At 40.0% G+C, this 12,845-nt stretch overlaps 1 protein-coding gene across 4 annotated transcripts in view; it reads right to left on the minus strand.

The window, feature by feature from the left end:
* Window positions 1-12,845, minus strand: part of AXDND1 (axonemal dynein light chain domain containing 1) — an 82,455-nt gene that overhangs the window by 15,899 nt on the left and 53,711 nt on the right. For all 4 annotated transcript variants that reach the window (XM_029231132.1, XM_029231133.1, XM_029231130.1 and 1 more), the window contains one exon: window positions 1,094-1,204. In XM_029231132.1, the coding sequence (XP_029086965.1) occupies window positions 1,094-1,204 (111 nt within the window). The remainder of the gene's footprint in view (window positions 1-1,093; window positions 1,205-12,845) is intronic.

The raw sequence follows: 12,845 nt of genomic DNA on the forward strand, positions 1-12,845 counted from the left end.
TTTTAATAAATCAATTAAATAAAGGTAAAATAAAAGTGCTGCAAGTGTGTAGATAGAACCTTCCTTCTTAGACCCAGGAGCATTGACATATATGCCATCAGATCATACCTGTATAGTTTATGTCTCTGATAGCAATGGGAGCTTCTTCAGACTTTGCTGGAGGTGAACTTCCTCAAAGAGACTGAAGTAAAAATAAAGATTTGTGACTGCCATTAAGTACATGATATTCATTGACTTGGGATCCTCAGTAAACAGGTAGTTAAAACTACAGGATTAACATAGTAATATGGAGAGTGTAGAATGAGAAGGGAAAACAAGCCAAGGACAGAATATCAACATTTAAGAGGCAGGCAGAGGTCAAAGACTAAAAGAAGGAGTGTGAAAAGGAATAAAGAAGTAGGAGAAAGACGGAATTTTGGTCTTGCAAGGAGAGATTACTAAAAAAGTGAATGGTTAACAGGATCAAATGCTATAGAGAAGTCACGTTAAATATGGGATTGGAGATACTTAGATCTGGCAATAAGGTCATTAGGGACCTTATAGTAGTTTTAGAGTTTTAAGAAAAGTGATTGTGATAGGAAGGAGGGAAAGTAGTAGTAAAGAAGGAGACAATATCAAGGGGCATATTTTTTCAGGTGGGAGAGAGACCATGTTTATAGAGAGGAAGGCATTAAAGATACAAAAGAAAGAAGACAATGTGCATGGGATTAAGTACTCAAAGGAAGAAATAACCTTGGATGGGAAGACTGAGACGTCAGTGTGAAGGGAGGAGGGAGGGTGCGTGCAGAAGCAGAGAAGAGTGAGGCTATGACTCAGGAAGTGGCAGGTAACTCCCCTCTGAAAGCCATCCTTTCCTCCATAAAGTAGGAGGCAAAGTCACCCTCCAAGAAAGTGAGGAGAGACGTTTGGGTGATGATTCTCTCCTTTAGAAGGGAAAAGAGTTGCCAATGCTCTTGGTCACAACCAAAATTCTCTTCTCATAGAGCAAATGAATGAGGATTCAAAACATTGACTGGAAAAAGTCACAGTACCCTTATCTATTGAAATACAGAAAGAGCATGAATAATGACCAGTGCTAACACATGGCAAATACCTCTTCTCCAAGTAGGTGCCATTTTTCTTCACGTGTCAGTAACTTTATTTTCCTGCCTTTGAGACCAGAAAGGAGGTGAGAGCATGTGGTGATCCACTCATAACATTCTCTCTGAAAAGAGATAAAAGATAATCACTAAGCAGAAAAAATCAGATTACACCAACTCATTTATTCACTCACTCCTACTGAGGAACTGCTAAGAACAATTCCTCTAAATATAACTCCATTCAATTAACTTTGTATCAGTTCAGTTCAAAGATTTGTGCAGAAGTGATTTTCTATTAATATAGACCTAAATCATATCATCTCTTATTGACAGGGTTTGGGATCTGGGTTGAAATGGGACAAGTAGTGAAGTGCTATAAAACTAGATGCAGAAAGATTGTTGGATTTACTAAGGCCTAATGGTTTGCCTCAATAAATGTTATGCAACTGACCAGGGTCAACTATAATTGTATAACAATAACAACAGCAAACACTTACATGGCACTTAATTATATGCCAGACTCTGTTCTAAGTATTGTGCATTATCAACTCATTTGATCCTCATTATGAGACTATTACTATCCTCATTTTTTTTTTTTTGCAGTACACGGGCCTCTCACTGTTGTGGCCTCTCCCGTTGCGGAGCACAGGCTCCGGACGCGCAGGCTCAGCGGCCATGGCTCACGGGCCCAGCCGCTCCGCGGCATGTGGGATCTTCCCGGACCGGGGCACGAACCCATATCCCCTGCATTGGCAGGCGGACTCTCAACCACTGCGCACCAGGGAAGCCCTCCTCATTTTTCAAGATGATGAAACTGAGGAATAGAGCAATTAAATATCTTGCTCAAGGTCACATATATTACATTTATGCACTGTGCTTCAATTCTAATCTAGGTGGCCAGGGCTCTTAACCACAACAAAAATATTATTTCCCCTGCCCCAAATAAAGTGAATGAGTAAAGAGTTGAAGTACTTTTTTGGAAAAGGTGCTCACCCCTTATCTATTGAGATACAGGATTTCACCATAGCAGGTCTCATCCCTGCAAAGAGAATAGAAAAACTACATTTACTTTACCAAGATCTTCTAACAGCTAAGATCTGGTTTCAATGTTTAAAAGATGCATTATTCCTTATTAGTGAGAAAAAGCAGAGGGAACTAGGAAACATTATTTCCTCTGGGGAAGGTGATCTGCTCAGTCACACCATCAAAAAAACTGTACCATGTGGTGAAATAATCACCCACTTTAGGTCCTTGAAATAACCCATAAAAAGCAGTAATACGTCTCACATTTTTCCCATGATTAGACTTATTTATTTATTTATTTTATTGATTTATTTTTGGCTGTGTTTGGGTCTTTGTTGCTGCGCATTGGCTTTCTGTAGTTGCGGAGAGTGGAGGTTACTCCTCATTTCGGTGCGCGGGCCTCTCATTGCAGCAGCCGCCCTTGTTGCGGAGCACGGGCTCTAGGCACACGGGCTTCAGTAGTTGTGGCATGCGGGCTCAGAATTTGTGGCTCGTGGGCTCCAGAGCACAGGTTCAGCAGCCATGGCTCATGGGCCTAGTTGTTCTGCGGCATGTGGATCCTCCCAGGCCAGGGCCCGAACCCATGTCCCCTGCATTGGCAGGCGGACTCGCAACCACTGCGCCACCAGGGAAACCCTAGACTTATTTTTAATTGTGGAATTATTGTGAAATGTCAGAGCCAAAAAATTTTAAAAATCAAATCCAAACCCTTGTGTTATGGATAAGGAATGGAAGCCTCTATAGGTAAAATAAGTTTACCACAGCTCTGTTAATGTCACTGATAAGTTTAAATTCTGCATTCAGAGGGTTAGGTTGATGTCTTACTGCATATCAGAAAAGAGGGTCAAACAAGGGAGGTGAAAGTGTTAGGTTCTAGTCCTAAATTCAACTAATTGGTTGTGACTTCTTGAGTAAACTCTTAATAGTCTTCATCTATTAAAAACAAATGAGGTTGTTGGTTTACTCTAGATGACCCCTATGCACTGTGGAGCTGGTAAAAACATTCACTTGCAGTGGGGGGGGATTCCCTAATTTGTAGCATTTGTTGATTTCCATAGTATATACTCCCACTATGGCAATTTCAATGGTATTCATCAATTCAGTATGTTATCACTGAATGTGGAGTTGGGAAGAGGTCTGCACGGTCAGCTCTTGTGAGCCAGCATGAGCCTGCATCATACCACTGCTCCTAAAGATCCTTCCAACTACAAAATTTGATGCATATTTTAACTTTATCGTGTCTAGAACAAAAGCATTTGTTAATTTTGCAAATAGTAATTATATTTTAAAAATCTTAGTTCTTCAGGGCTTCCCTGGTGGTGCAGTGGTTGAGAGTCCGCCTGCCGATGCAGGGGACACGGGTTCGTGCCCTGGTCTGGGAGGATCCCACATGCTGCGGAGCGGCTGGGCCCGTGAGCCATGGCCGCTGAGCCTGCGCGTCCGGAGCCTGTGCTCCGCAACGGGAGAGGCCACAACAGTGAGAGGCCCACGTACCGCAAAAAAAAAAAAATCTTAGCTCTTCAGAGTTAACTCACCATCCATGAGAAATAATTAAACTATTCTCAGCTGTATTTGCATTTTATGAAGCAGATCCCAGTCATTTTCTTATAAACTTCTGAGACATTGAAAATACTACCATAGGACTTCTGATGGGGAAAATATCAGTGGGAGTCTTTTGATAAAAGTTTCATGGTAATCTATAGAGTCAAGCAAATTTTCCATAGAGGTAAGCAAGCTTTCCTTCAAAACCTTCAACATCACCTTTGACCAGCTATAGACGAGGATAGCTTGGTTGCCAATCAATACACGTGGATCTCCTTCCATCAATACTCTAATTCTGATAATGTCTGATTCAGGGCTGTGTTAATAAATGCTTCCTGTGTGAAGTAAAAAGACTAAAATTCATGTCTGGGGTGAAGGAGGATTTAAGAAGGGATGGTCCTAAATGTTAAGCCTATTGTAGTGGATCAAAAACAGGAGAACAAAAGGTTACAGGGGTAGTCTTTTTATAAGTGATGAGACTATGGTGGTAATGTAGTTATTAAGAATCCATCAGGAGTTCTCTGGTGGTCCTGCAGGTAAGACTCCAAGCCCCCAATGCAGGGGGCCTGGGTCCGATCCCTGGTCGGGGAACTAGATCCCGCATGCATGTTGCAACTAAGAGTTCACATGCCACAACTAAGAAGTCTGCATGCTGCAACTGAGAAAAGATCCCACATGTTGCAACTAAAGATACCGCATGCCACAACTAAGACCCTGTGCAGCCAAGATAGGTAGATAAATAAATAAATAAACAAATTTTTTACAACTGTCTAAAAACGGTCCACATCAAAAAAACAAAAAGAATCCATCATCTCCAGGTCCCCCAAAAGGGCAGGAAAGCTGAGATCCCTGAGTTTACCTGTTGGAACACTGCAAGAGGCAACTCCCCAGCACCCCTCTTCAAAGTCATACTCCTGCTGGAGGGCCAAATCCTGAAACTGGCAATAGTACCTTGGGCAACATAAAGGAGGTTACTGTAGCCCAAGGTCGATGGCAGGGTCTTGATAGATTACACAGGGCAGAGATGGGAAAGAATGGCATGGAGAGAGTCAACTGCAGCCAGAAGTCAGTCTGGAGGGCACCAGATAGAAGTCTTCTCATTTGCATCACGGTAGGAATTTCTTTGGCATTGAGAAGGATTTTTCCTTCCCACATGTTCTCAGCACTATCAGGTGCTAGTCAACGTGTGTCTTTTACCAGTCTTGGCCTGCTGAAGCTATCTCAAAAATCCTTCCAGGTAGTCTGCTGTTTGCTCAGATTATGACCAAACTTCAGGGCATCAGTGATTCTAAATCTAGACACCTGGCACATTATAGATGATCAACCTAAAGCACTTGGAAAAAGACATCTATCCAGCTTATTGGGGACTAAGCTTCTTCTAGGTTTTCAGCAGCTGGTTTGGCTGTAGCAGACCCAGTGTACTCTCACTGGATGCCAGGACTCTTTGACATAGTCCTTCTAAACCTCAAATGAAAACAAGCAATCCTCATTCCCACGTGAAGCAGCTGGTATGCACTGAGATCAACTTCTTTCAGAAATAGGCACAGGGGTAAGGATCCCAAGAACTGAGTCCTCTTGGAAAATGATCTCCAGCATTTAACTGTAGCACAGCTGTGTGAGGTCAGATTGAATCTGCCAGAATCAGGTGGGAAGTAAACAGGGTCATTAGTTACTGGACTGCCTTGATGGTCTTAGGGAAACAGATAATCTCCAAGACTTCATGAAGAAGTAATTTATCTAGGTGGTTATTACGGAAGAGTGGAGTTAAGAACCATCAGTAAGAGTAATCAATCTCCAAAGGATGCTTACTTAAGAGGCCTTCCACTCCAGAGCCCAGTCCAACATCATGCAACTCTCATTTATCAGAAAGGAGCCCAAGAAATATTAGGTTGTAGGAAACCATCACTAATGTCATTCAAATATCAGTCCAGTATGTTCACAAGATGTTCTTCAGGTGCTGGAATGTAGCTGGGGTGTGCCACAAGCCACACAGCATGTGGGATACAGATAAGGCCATACAAGTCCCAGAGTCTGATGTAATAAGGATTCACATACCACACAGGGTGTTCAGGAGACCAGGGGAAGACAGTAGTAGTCAGGATGGGGATGACTTTGAAATGAAGATAGCCCTAATGAAAGGGAAACTAACCATTAATATTTTTTTTAAATAAAGAGTACTGAGGCACTCCCAGGGCAGGTGTGTGGCCTGTTGAGCCATAAAATAGTTTGATGTACCCTTGAAAGGCCTCAGCCTCAGGCTTAAAGAGAGGACATACGCATTTGGTAGGAAAAAAGGCCTGAGAATGGGACCAATTAGAGTGTTGCTTCTGGTGCGAGAGCAGATCCTCCGCCTCCTCTGATAACACTTCCCCAGTTTATTGATCTGAAATTGCTAGCAAAGGGTTAGTAAATGGGAAAGAGCTTAATAGAAGACCTAATTAGCCTGGTGGAAAGTGTAGGTTTCTCAGAGATGGTCAGGTCATGGACCTCCGGTCAGGGCCTGGGGTGGAGCAGGCAATGAATGGCCCACTGCACAAAGCTCTCACAAAATCTCCTAATACGGATGGCTTTTTTTTTTTTTTTTTTTTTGGCCATGCCCGCAGCTTACAGGATCTTAGTTTCCTGACCAGGGATCGAAACTGGGACCCCAGTGGTAAGAACACTGGGTCCTAACCACTGGACTGCCAGGGAATTCCCTGGATGGCTTTATATAAGTCCCCAAGATCCCCTTAGGAAGGGTCCCTCAAAATAATGTCCCCCCATGTTGCTATAGCTTTAACTTTAATGGGGAGATACACCTCAAAGCACCCTGAATCCTCATTCTAAAACTGCTCTTATCTGAAAACATGGTCTCACCACATAGAGATCTATCCCCATTTAAGTAAATGAGGACTAAGGTGTATTATGGAATAGGCCAGTGAGTCCCCACTACCATCTATGGCAGATCCAGTCTACCAAAACCAGGATATCCACTACATCTGGGGTGGGTAGCAGCAGGCCTGAGAAGATGTGAGCACATTTCCAGATGCACAGTAAGGGTTACAAGCTCCAACGGACTGTTCAGTTCAGAGGCACTTCAGTCTGTTGTAAACAATACCTCTGAGGTCTTCCCAGAAACAAAACTAAAACTGAGACATTTCAGTTCCTAGATGAGAAGTGAAATATACCTATAAGAACACATTTTCACATAGTAAAATATTCTTACTCCTTTTACATGTACCCTAGTTATTCATAGTGTTTTATTATTTTAATTTTTTACAGAATGGAATTGCTATTTTAAAATTTGGATTCAGCATCTACAGTTATGAAGTTTATTTCTCTTATATTTACTGGGGCTAAAAAAACTTTGCCAGCTATATGAAATAAACTGGGAAAACTTTCAGTCATTACCTATATTCTTAAACTGTTTATATAGCATGGGGACTACCTGCTCCTTGAAAGTCTGAACTCACTTATCTATGGAGTCCACGCAAAATTTTGAGGTATTTTGTCTGTTTTTTACAAAGGCATCAATTTCTTCTGTGAAAATTGGCCAGTTTTTTCCTTCTAAAGTAAATGTTACTTTATATTTTCCTAGAAAAGTCTCCATCTCCTAGATACTTTAAAATTTATTAGTAAGATATTGCACTTAACAATTTTTTATAATCAACTTTTTAAAAATGGTGAGATTGGGCTTCCCTGGTGGCGCAGTGGTTGAGAGTCTGCCTGCCGATGCAGGGGACACGGGCTTGTGCCCCGGTCTGGGAAGATCCCACATGCCGAGGAGCGGCTGGGCCCGTGGGCCATGGCCGATGAGCCTGCGCGTCTGGAGCCCGTGCTCCACAACGGGAGAGGCCACAACAGTGAGAGGCCCGCGTACCGAAAAAGAAAACAAACAAAAAAAACAGGAACAAAAGAGTGGACATCCTATAATTATTAAAAGGATAACGGGAGAATATGGTGAGCAACTCTATGTCAATAAATTAGACAAATTAGATGAAATTACAAATTCCTTACAAGACCATAGTTAATGAGGTCACTCAAGAAGAGATAATAGAACTACAATCCTGCAGCCTGTGGAACAAAAACCACATTCACAGAAGACAGACAAGATGAAAAGGCAGAGGGCAATGTACCAGATGAAGGAACAAGATAAAACCCCAGAAAAACAACTAAATGAAATGGAGATAGGCAATCTTCCAGAAAAAGAATTCAGAATAATGATAGTAAAAATGATACAGGACCTCGGAAAAAGAATGGAGGCAAAGATCGAGAAGATGCAAGAAATGTTTAACAAAGATCTAGAAGAATTAAAGAACAAACAAACAGAGATGAACAATACAATAACTGAAATGAAAAATACACTAGAAGGAATCATTAGCAGAATAACTGAGGCAGAAGAACGGATAAGTGACCTGGAAGACAGAATGGTGGAATTCACTGCTGTGTAACAGAATAAAGAAAAAAGAATGAAAAGAAATGAAGACAGCCTAAGAGACCTCTGGGACAACATTAAATGCAACAACATTCACATTATAGGGGTCCCAAAAGGAGAAGAGAGAGATAAAGGACCAGAGAAAATATTTGAAGAGATTATAGTGGAAAATGTCCCTAACATGGGAAAGGAAATAGCCACCCAAGTCCAGGAAGTGCAGAGAATCCCATACAGGATAAACCCAAGGAGAAACACACCAAGACACATAGAAATCAAATTGGCAAAAACTAAAGACAAAAAAAAATTATTGAAAGCAGCAATGGAAAAATGACAAATAACATACAAGGGAACTCCCATAAGGATAACAGCTGATTTCTCAGAAGAAACTCTACAAGCCAGAAGGGAGTGGCATGATATACTTAAAGTGATGAAAGGGAAGAACCTACAACCAAGAATACTCTACCCGGCAAGGATCTCATTCAGATTCGATGGAGAAATCAAAAGCCTTACAGACAAGCAAAAGCTAAGAGAATTCAGCACCACCAAACCACCTCTACAACAAATGCTAAAGGAACTTCTCTAAGTGGGAAAACAAGAGAAGAAAAGGACCTACAAAAACAAATCCAAAACAATTAAGAAAATGGTCACAGGAACATATACATCGATAATTACCTTAAACGTGAATGGATTAAATGCTCCAACCAAAAGACATAGGCTTGCTGAATGGATACAAAAACAAGACCCATATATATGCTGTCTACAAGAGACACACTTCAGACCTAGGGACACATACAGACTGAAAGTAAGGGGATGGAAAAAGATATTCCATGCAAATGCAAATCAAAAGAAAGCTGCAGTAGCAATACTCATATCAGATAAAATAGACTTTAAAATAAAGAATGTTACAAGAGACAAGGAAGGACACTACATAATGATCAAGGGATCAATCCAAGAAGAAGACATAACAATTATAAATATATATGCACCCAAAAAAGGAGCACCTCAGTAGATATGGCAACTGCTAACAGCTATAAAAGAGGAAATCGACAGCAGCACACTAATAGTGGGGGACTTTAACACCTCACTGACAACAATGGACAGATCATCCAAAATGAAAATTAATAAAGAAACACAAGCTTTAAATGACATAATAGGGACTTCCCTGGTGGCGCAGTGGTTAAGAATCTGCCTGCCAATGCAGGGGACACGGGTTCGAGCCCTGGTCTGGGAAGATCCCACATGCCACGGAGCAACTAAAGCCCATGTGCCACAACTACTGAGCCTGCGTGACACGACTACTGAAGCCCACGTGCTGAAATTTAAGTAAATTTAATTTCAGTAAATTTAAGAAAATTGAAATCATATCAAGCATCTTTTCTGACCAAAACAGTATGAGATTAGAAATCAATTACAGGGAAAAAAACATAAAAAACAGAAACACATGGAGGCTAAACAATACATTACTAAATAACCAAGAGATCACAGAAGAAATCAAAGAGGAAATCAAAAATACCTAGAGACAAATGACAATGAAAACATGATGATCCAAAACCTATGGGATGCAGCAAAAGCAGTTCTAAGAGAGAAGTTTATAGCTATACAAGCCTACCTCGAGAAACAAGACAAATCTCAAATAAACAATCTAACGTTACACCTAAAGGAACTAGAGAAAGAAGAACAAACAAAACCCAAAGTTAGCAGTAGGAAAGAAATCATAAAGTTCAGAGCAGAAATAAATGAAATAGAAACAACAGCAAAGATCAATAAAACTAAAAGCTGGTTCTTTGAGAAGATAAACAAAATTAATAAACCATTAGCCAGACTCATCAAGAAAAAGAGGGAGAGGACTAAAATCAATACGATTAGAAATGAAAAAGGAGAAGTTAAAAGAGAAACGGCAGAAATACAAAGCATCCTAACAGACTACTACAAGCAACCCTATGCCAATAAAATGGACAACCTGGAAGAAATGGACAAATTCTTAGAAAGGTATAACCTTCCAAGACTGAACTAGGAAGAAATAGAAAATTTGAACAGACCAATCACAAGTAATGAAATTGAAACTGTGATTAAAAATCTTCCAACAAACAAAAGTCCAGAACCAGATGGCTTCACAGGTGAATTCTAACAAACACTTAGAGAAGAGCTAACACCCATCCTTCTCAAACTCTTCCAAAAAATTGCAGAGGAAGGAAAACTCCCAAACTCATTCTATGAGGCCACCATCACCCTGACAAAGATACCAAAACCAGACAAAGATACTACAAAAAAAGAAAATTACAGACCAATATCACTGATGAACATAGATGCAAAAATCCTCAACAAGACACTAGCAAACAGAATCCAACAACACATTAAAAGGATCATACACCATGATTAAGTGGTGTTTATCCCGAGATGCAAGGATTCTTCAGTATACACAAATCAATCAGTGTGATACACCATATTAACAAATTGAAGAATAAAAACCATATGGTCATCTCAATGATGCAGAAAAAGCTTTTGACAAATTTCAGTACCCATTTACGATAAAAACTCTCCAGAAAGTGGGCAGAGAGGGAACCTACTTCAACATAATAAAGACCATATACGACAAACCCACAGCAAACATCATTCTCAATGGTGAAAAACTGAAAGCTCTTCCTCTAAGATGAGGAACAAGACAAGGATGTCCACTCTCACCCCTATTATTCAACATAGTTTTGCAAGTCCTAGCTATGGCAATCAGAGAAGAAAAAGAAATAAAAGGAATACAAATTAGAATAGAAGAAGTAAAACTGTTACTGTTTGCAGATGACATGATACTATACATAGAGAATCCTAAAGATGCCACCAGAAAACTACTAGACTTAATCAATGAATTCGGTAACGTTGTAGGATACAAAATTAATGCACAGAAATCTCTGGCATTCCTATACACTAATGATGAAAAATCTGAAAGTGAAATCAAGAAAACACTCCCATTTACCACTGCAACAAAAAGAATAAAATATCTAGGAATAAGCCTACCTAGGGAGACAAAAGGCCTGTATGCAGAAAACTATAAGACACTGATGAAAGAAATTAAAGATGATACCAGCAAATGGAGAGATATACCACGTTCTTGGATTGGAAGAATCCATATTGTGAAAATGACTATACTACCCAAAGCAATCGACAGATTCAATGCAATCCCTATCAAATTACCAATGGCATTTTTAACAGAACTAGAACAAAAAAATCTTAAAATTTGTATGGAGACACAAAAGACCCCGAATAGCCGAAGCAGCCTTGAGAAAGAAAAATAGAGCTGGAGGAGTCAGGCTCCCAGAGTTCAAACTATACTACAAACCTACAGTAATCAAGACACTATGGTAGTGGCACAAAAACAGAAATATAGATCAATAGAACAGGATAGAAAGCCCAGAGATAAACCCATGCACCTATGGTCAACTAATCTATGACAAAGGAGGCAAGGATATACAATGGAGAAAAGAGAGTCTCTTCAATAAGTGGTGCTGGGAAAACTGGACAGCCACATGTAAAAGAATGAAATTAGAACACTCCCTAACACCATAGACAAAAATAAACTCAAAATGGATTAGAGACCTAAATGTAAGACCAGGCACTATAAAACTCTTAGAGGAAAACATAGGAAGAACACTCTTTGACATACATCACAGCAAGATCCTCTTTGACCCACCTCCTAGAGAAATGGAAATAAAAACAAAAATAAACAAATGGGACCTAATGAAACTTAAAAGCTTCTGCACAGCAAAGGAAACCATAAACAAGATGAAAAGACAATCCTCAGAATGGAAGAAAACATTTGCAAATGAATCATCGGACAAAGGATTAATCTCCAAAATATAAAAACAGCTCATGCAGCTCAATATTAAAAAAACAAACAACCCAATCCAAAAATGGGCAGAGGACCTAAATAGACATTTCTCCAAAGAAGACATACAGACAGCCAAGAAGCACATGAAAAGCTGCTCAACATCACTAATCATTAGAGAAATGCAAATCAAAACTACAGTGAGGTATCACCTCACACCAGTTAGAATGGCCATCATCAGAAAATCTACAAACAACAAATGCTGGACAGGGTGTGGAGAAAAGGGAACCCTCTTGCACTGTTGGTGGGAATGTAAATTGATACAGCCATTATGGAGAACAGTATGGAGGTTCCTTAAAGAACTAAAAATGGAATTACCATATGACCTAGCAATCCCACTACTGGGCATATACCCAGAGAAAACCATAATTCAAAAAGACACATGCAACCCAATGTTCATTGCAGCACTATTTACAATAGCCAAGTCATGGAAGCAACCTAAATGCCCATCAACAGACGAATGGATAAAGAAGCTGTGGTACATACATACAATGCAATATTACTCAGCCATAATAAGGAACGAACTTGGGTCATTTGTAGACACGTGGATGCATCTAGAGACTGTCATACAGAGTGAAGTAAGTCAGAAAGAGAAAAACAAATATCGTATATTAACGCATATATGTGGAACCTAGAAAATGGTACAGATGAACCTGTTTGCAGAGCAGAAATTAAGACACAGAAGTAGAGAAAAAAATGTATGGACACCAAGGGGGGAAACAGGTTGGGGGTGGGGGTTGTGGTATGATGAATTGGGAGATTGGGATTGACATGTATACACTGATGTGTATAAAATGGATAACTAATAAGAAAAAATAAATAAAAAATAAACCTTAAAAAAAAAAGAGGAGATAATAGCCCTATATCTAATAAAGAAATTTCCTTAACTCCATTAGAGAAACTGGATAGC

This window comes from Monodon monoceros, unplaced genomic scaffold, assembly GCF_005190385.1.
Source record: "Monodon monoceros isolate NGI ecotype Baffin Bay Population unplaced genomic scaffold, NGI_Narwhal_1 Super_Scaffold_18, whole genome shotgun sequence".
Classification (NCBI taxonomy): Eukaryota; Metazoa; Chordata; class Mammalia; order Artiodactyla; family Monodontidae; genus Monodon; species Monodon monoceros.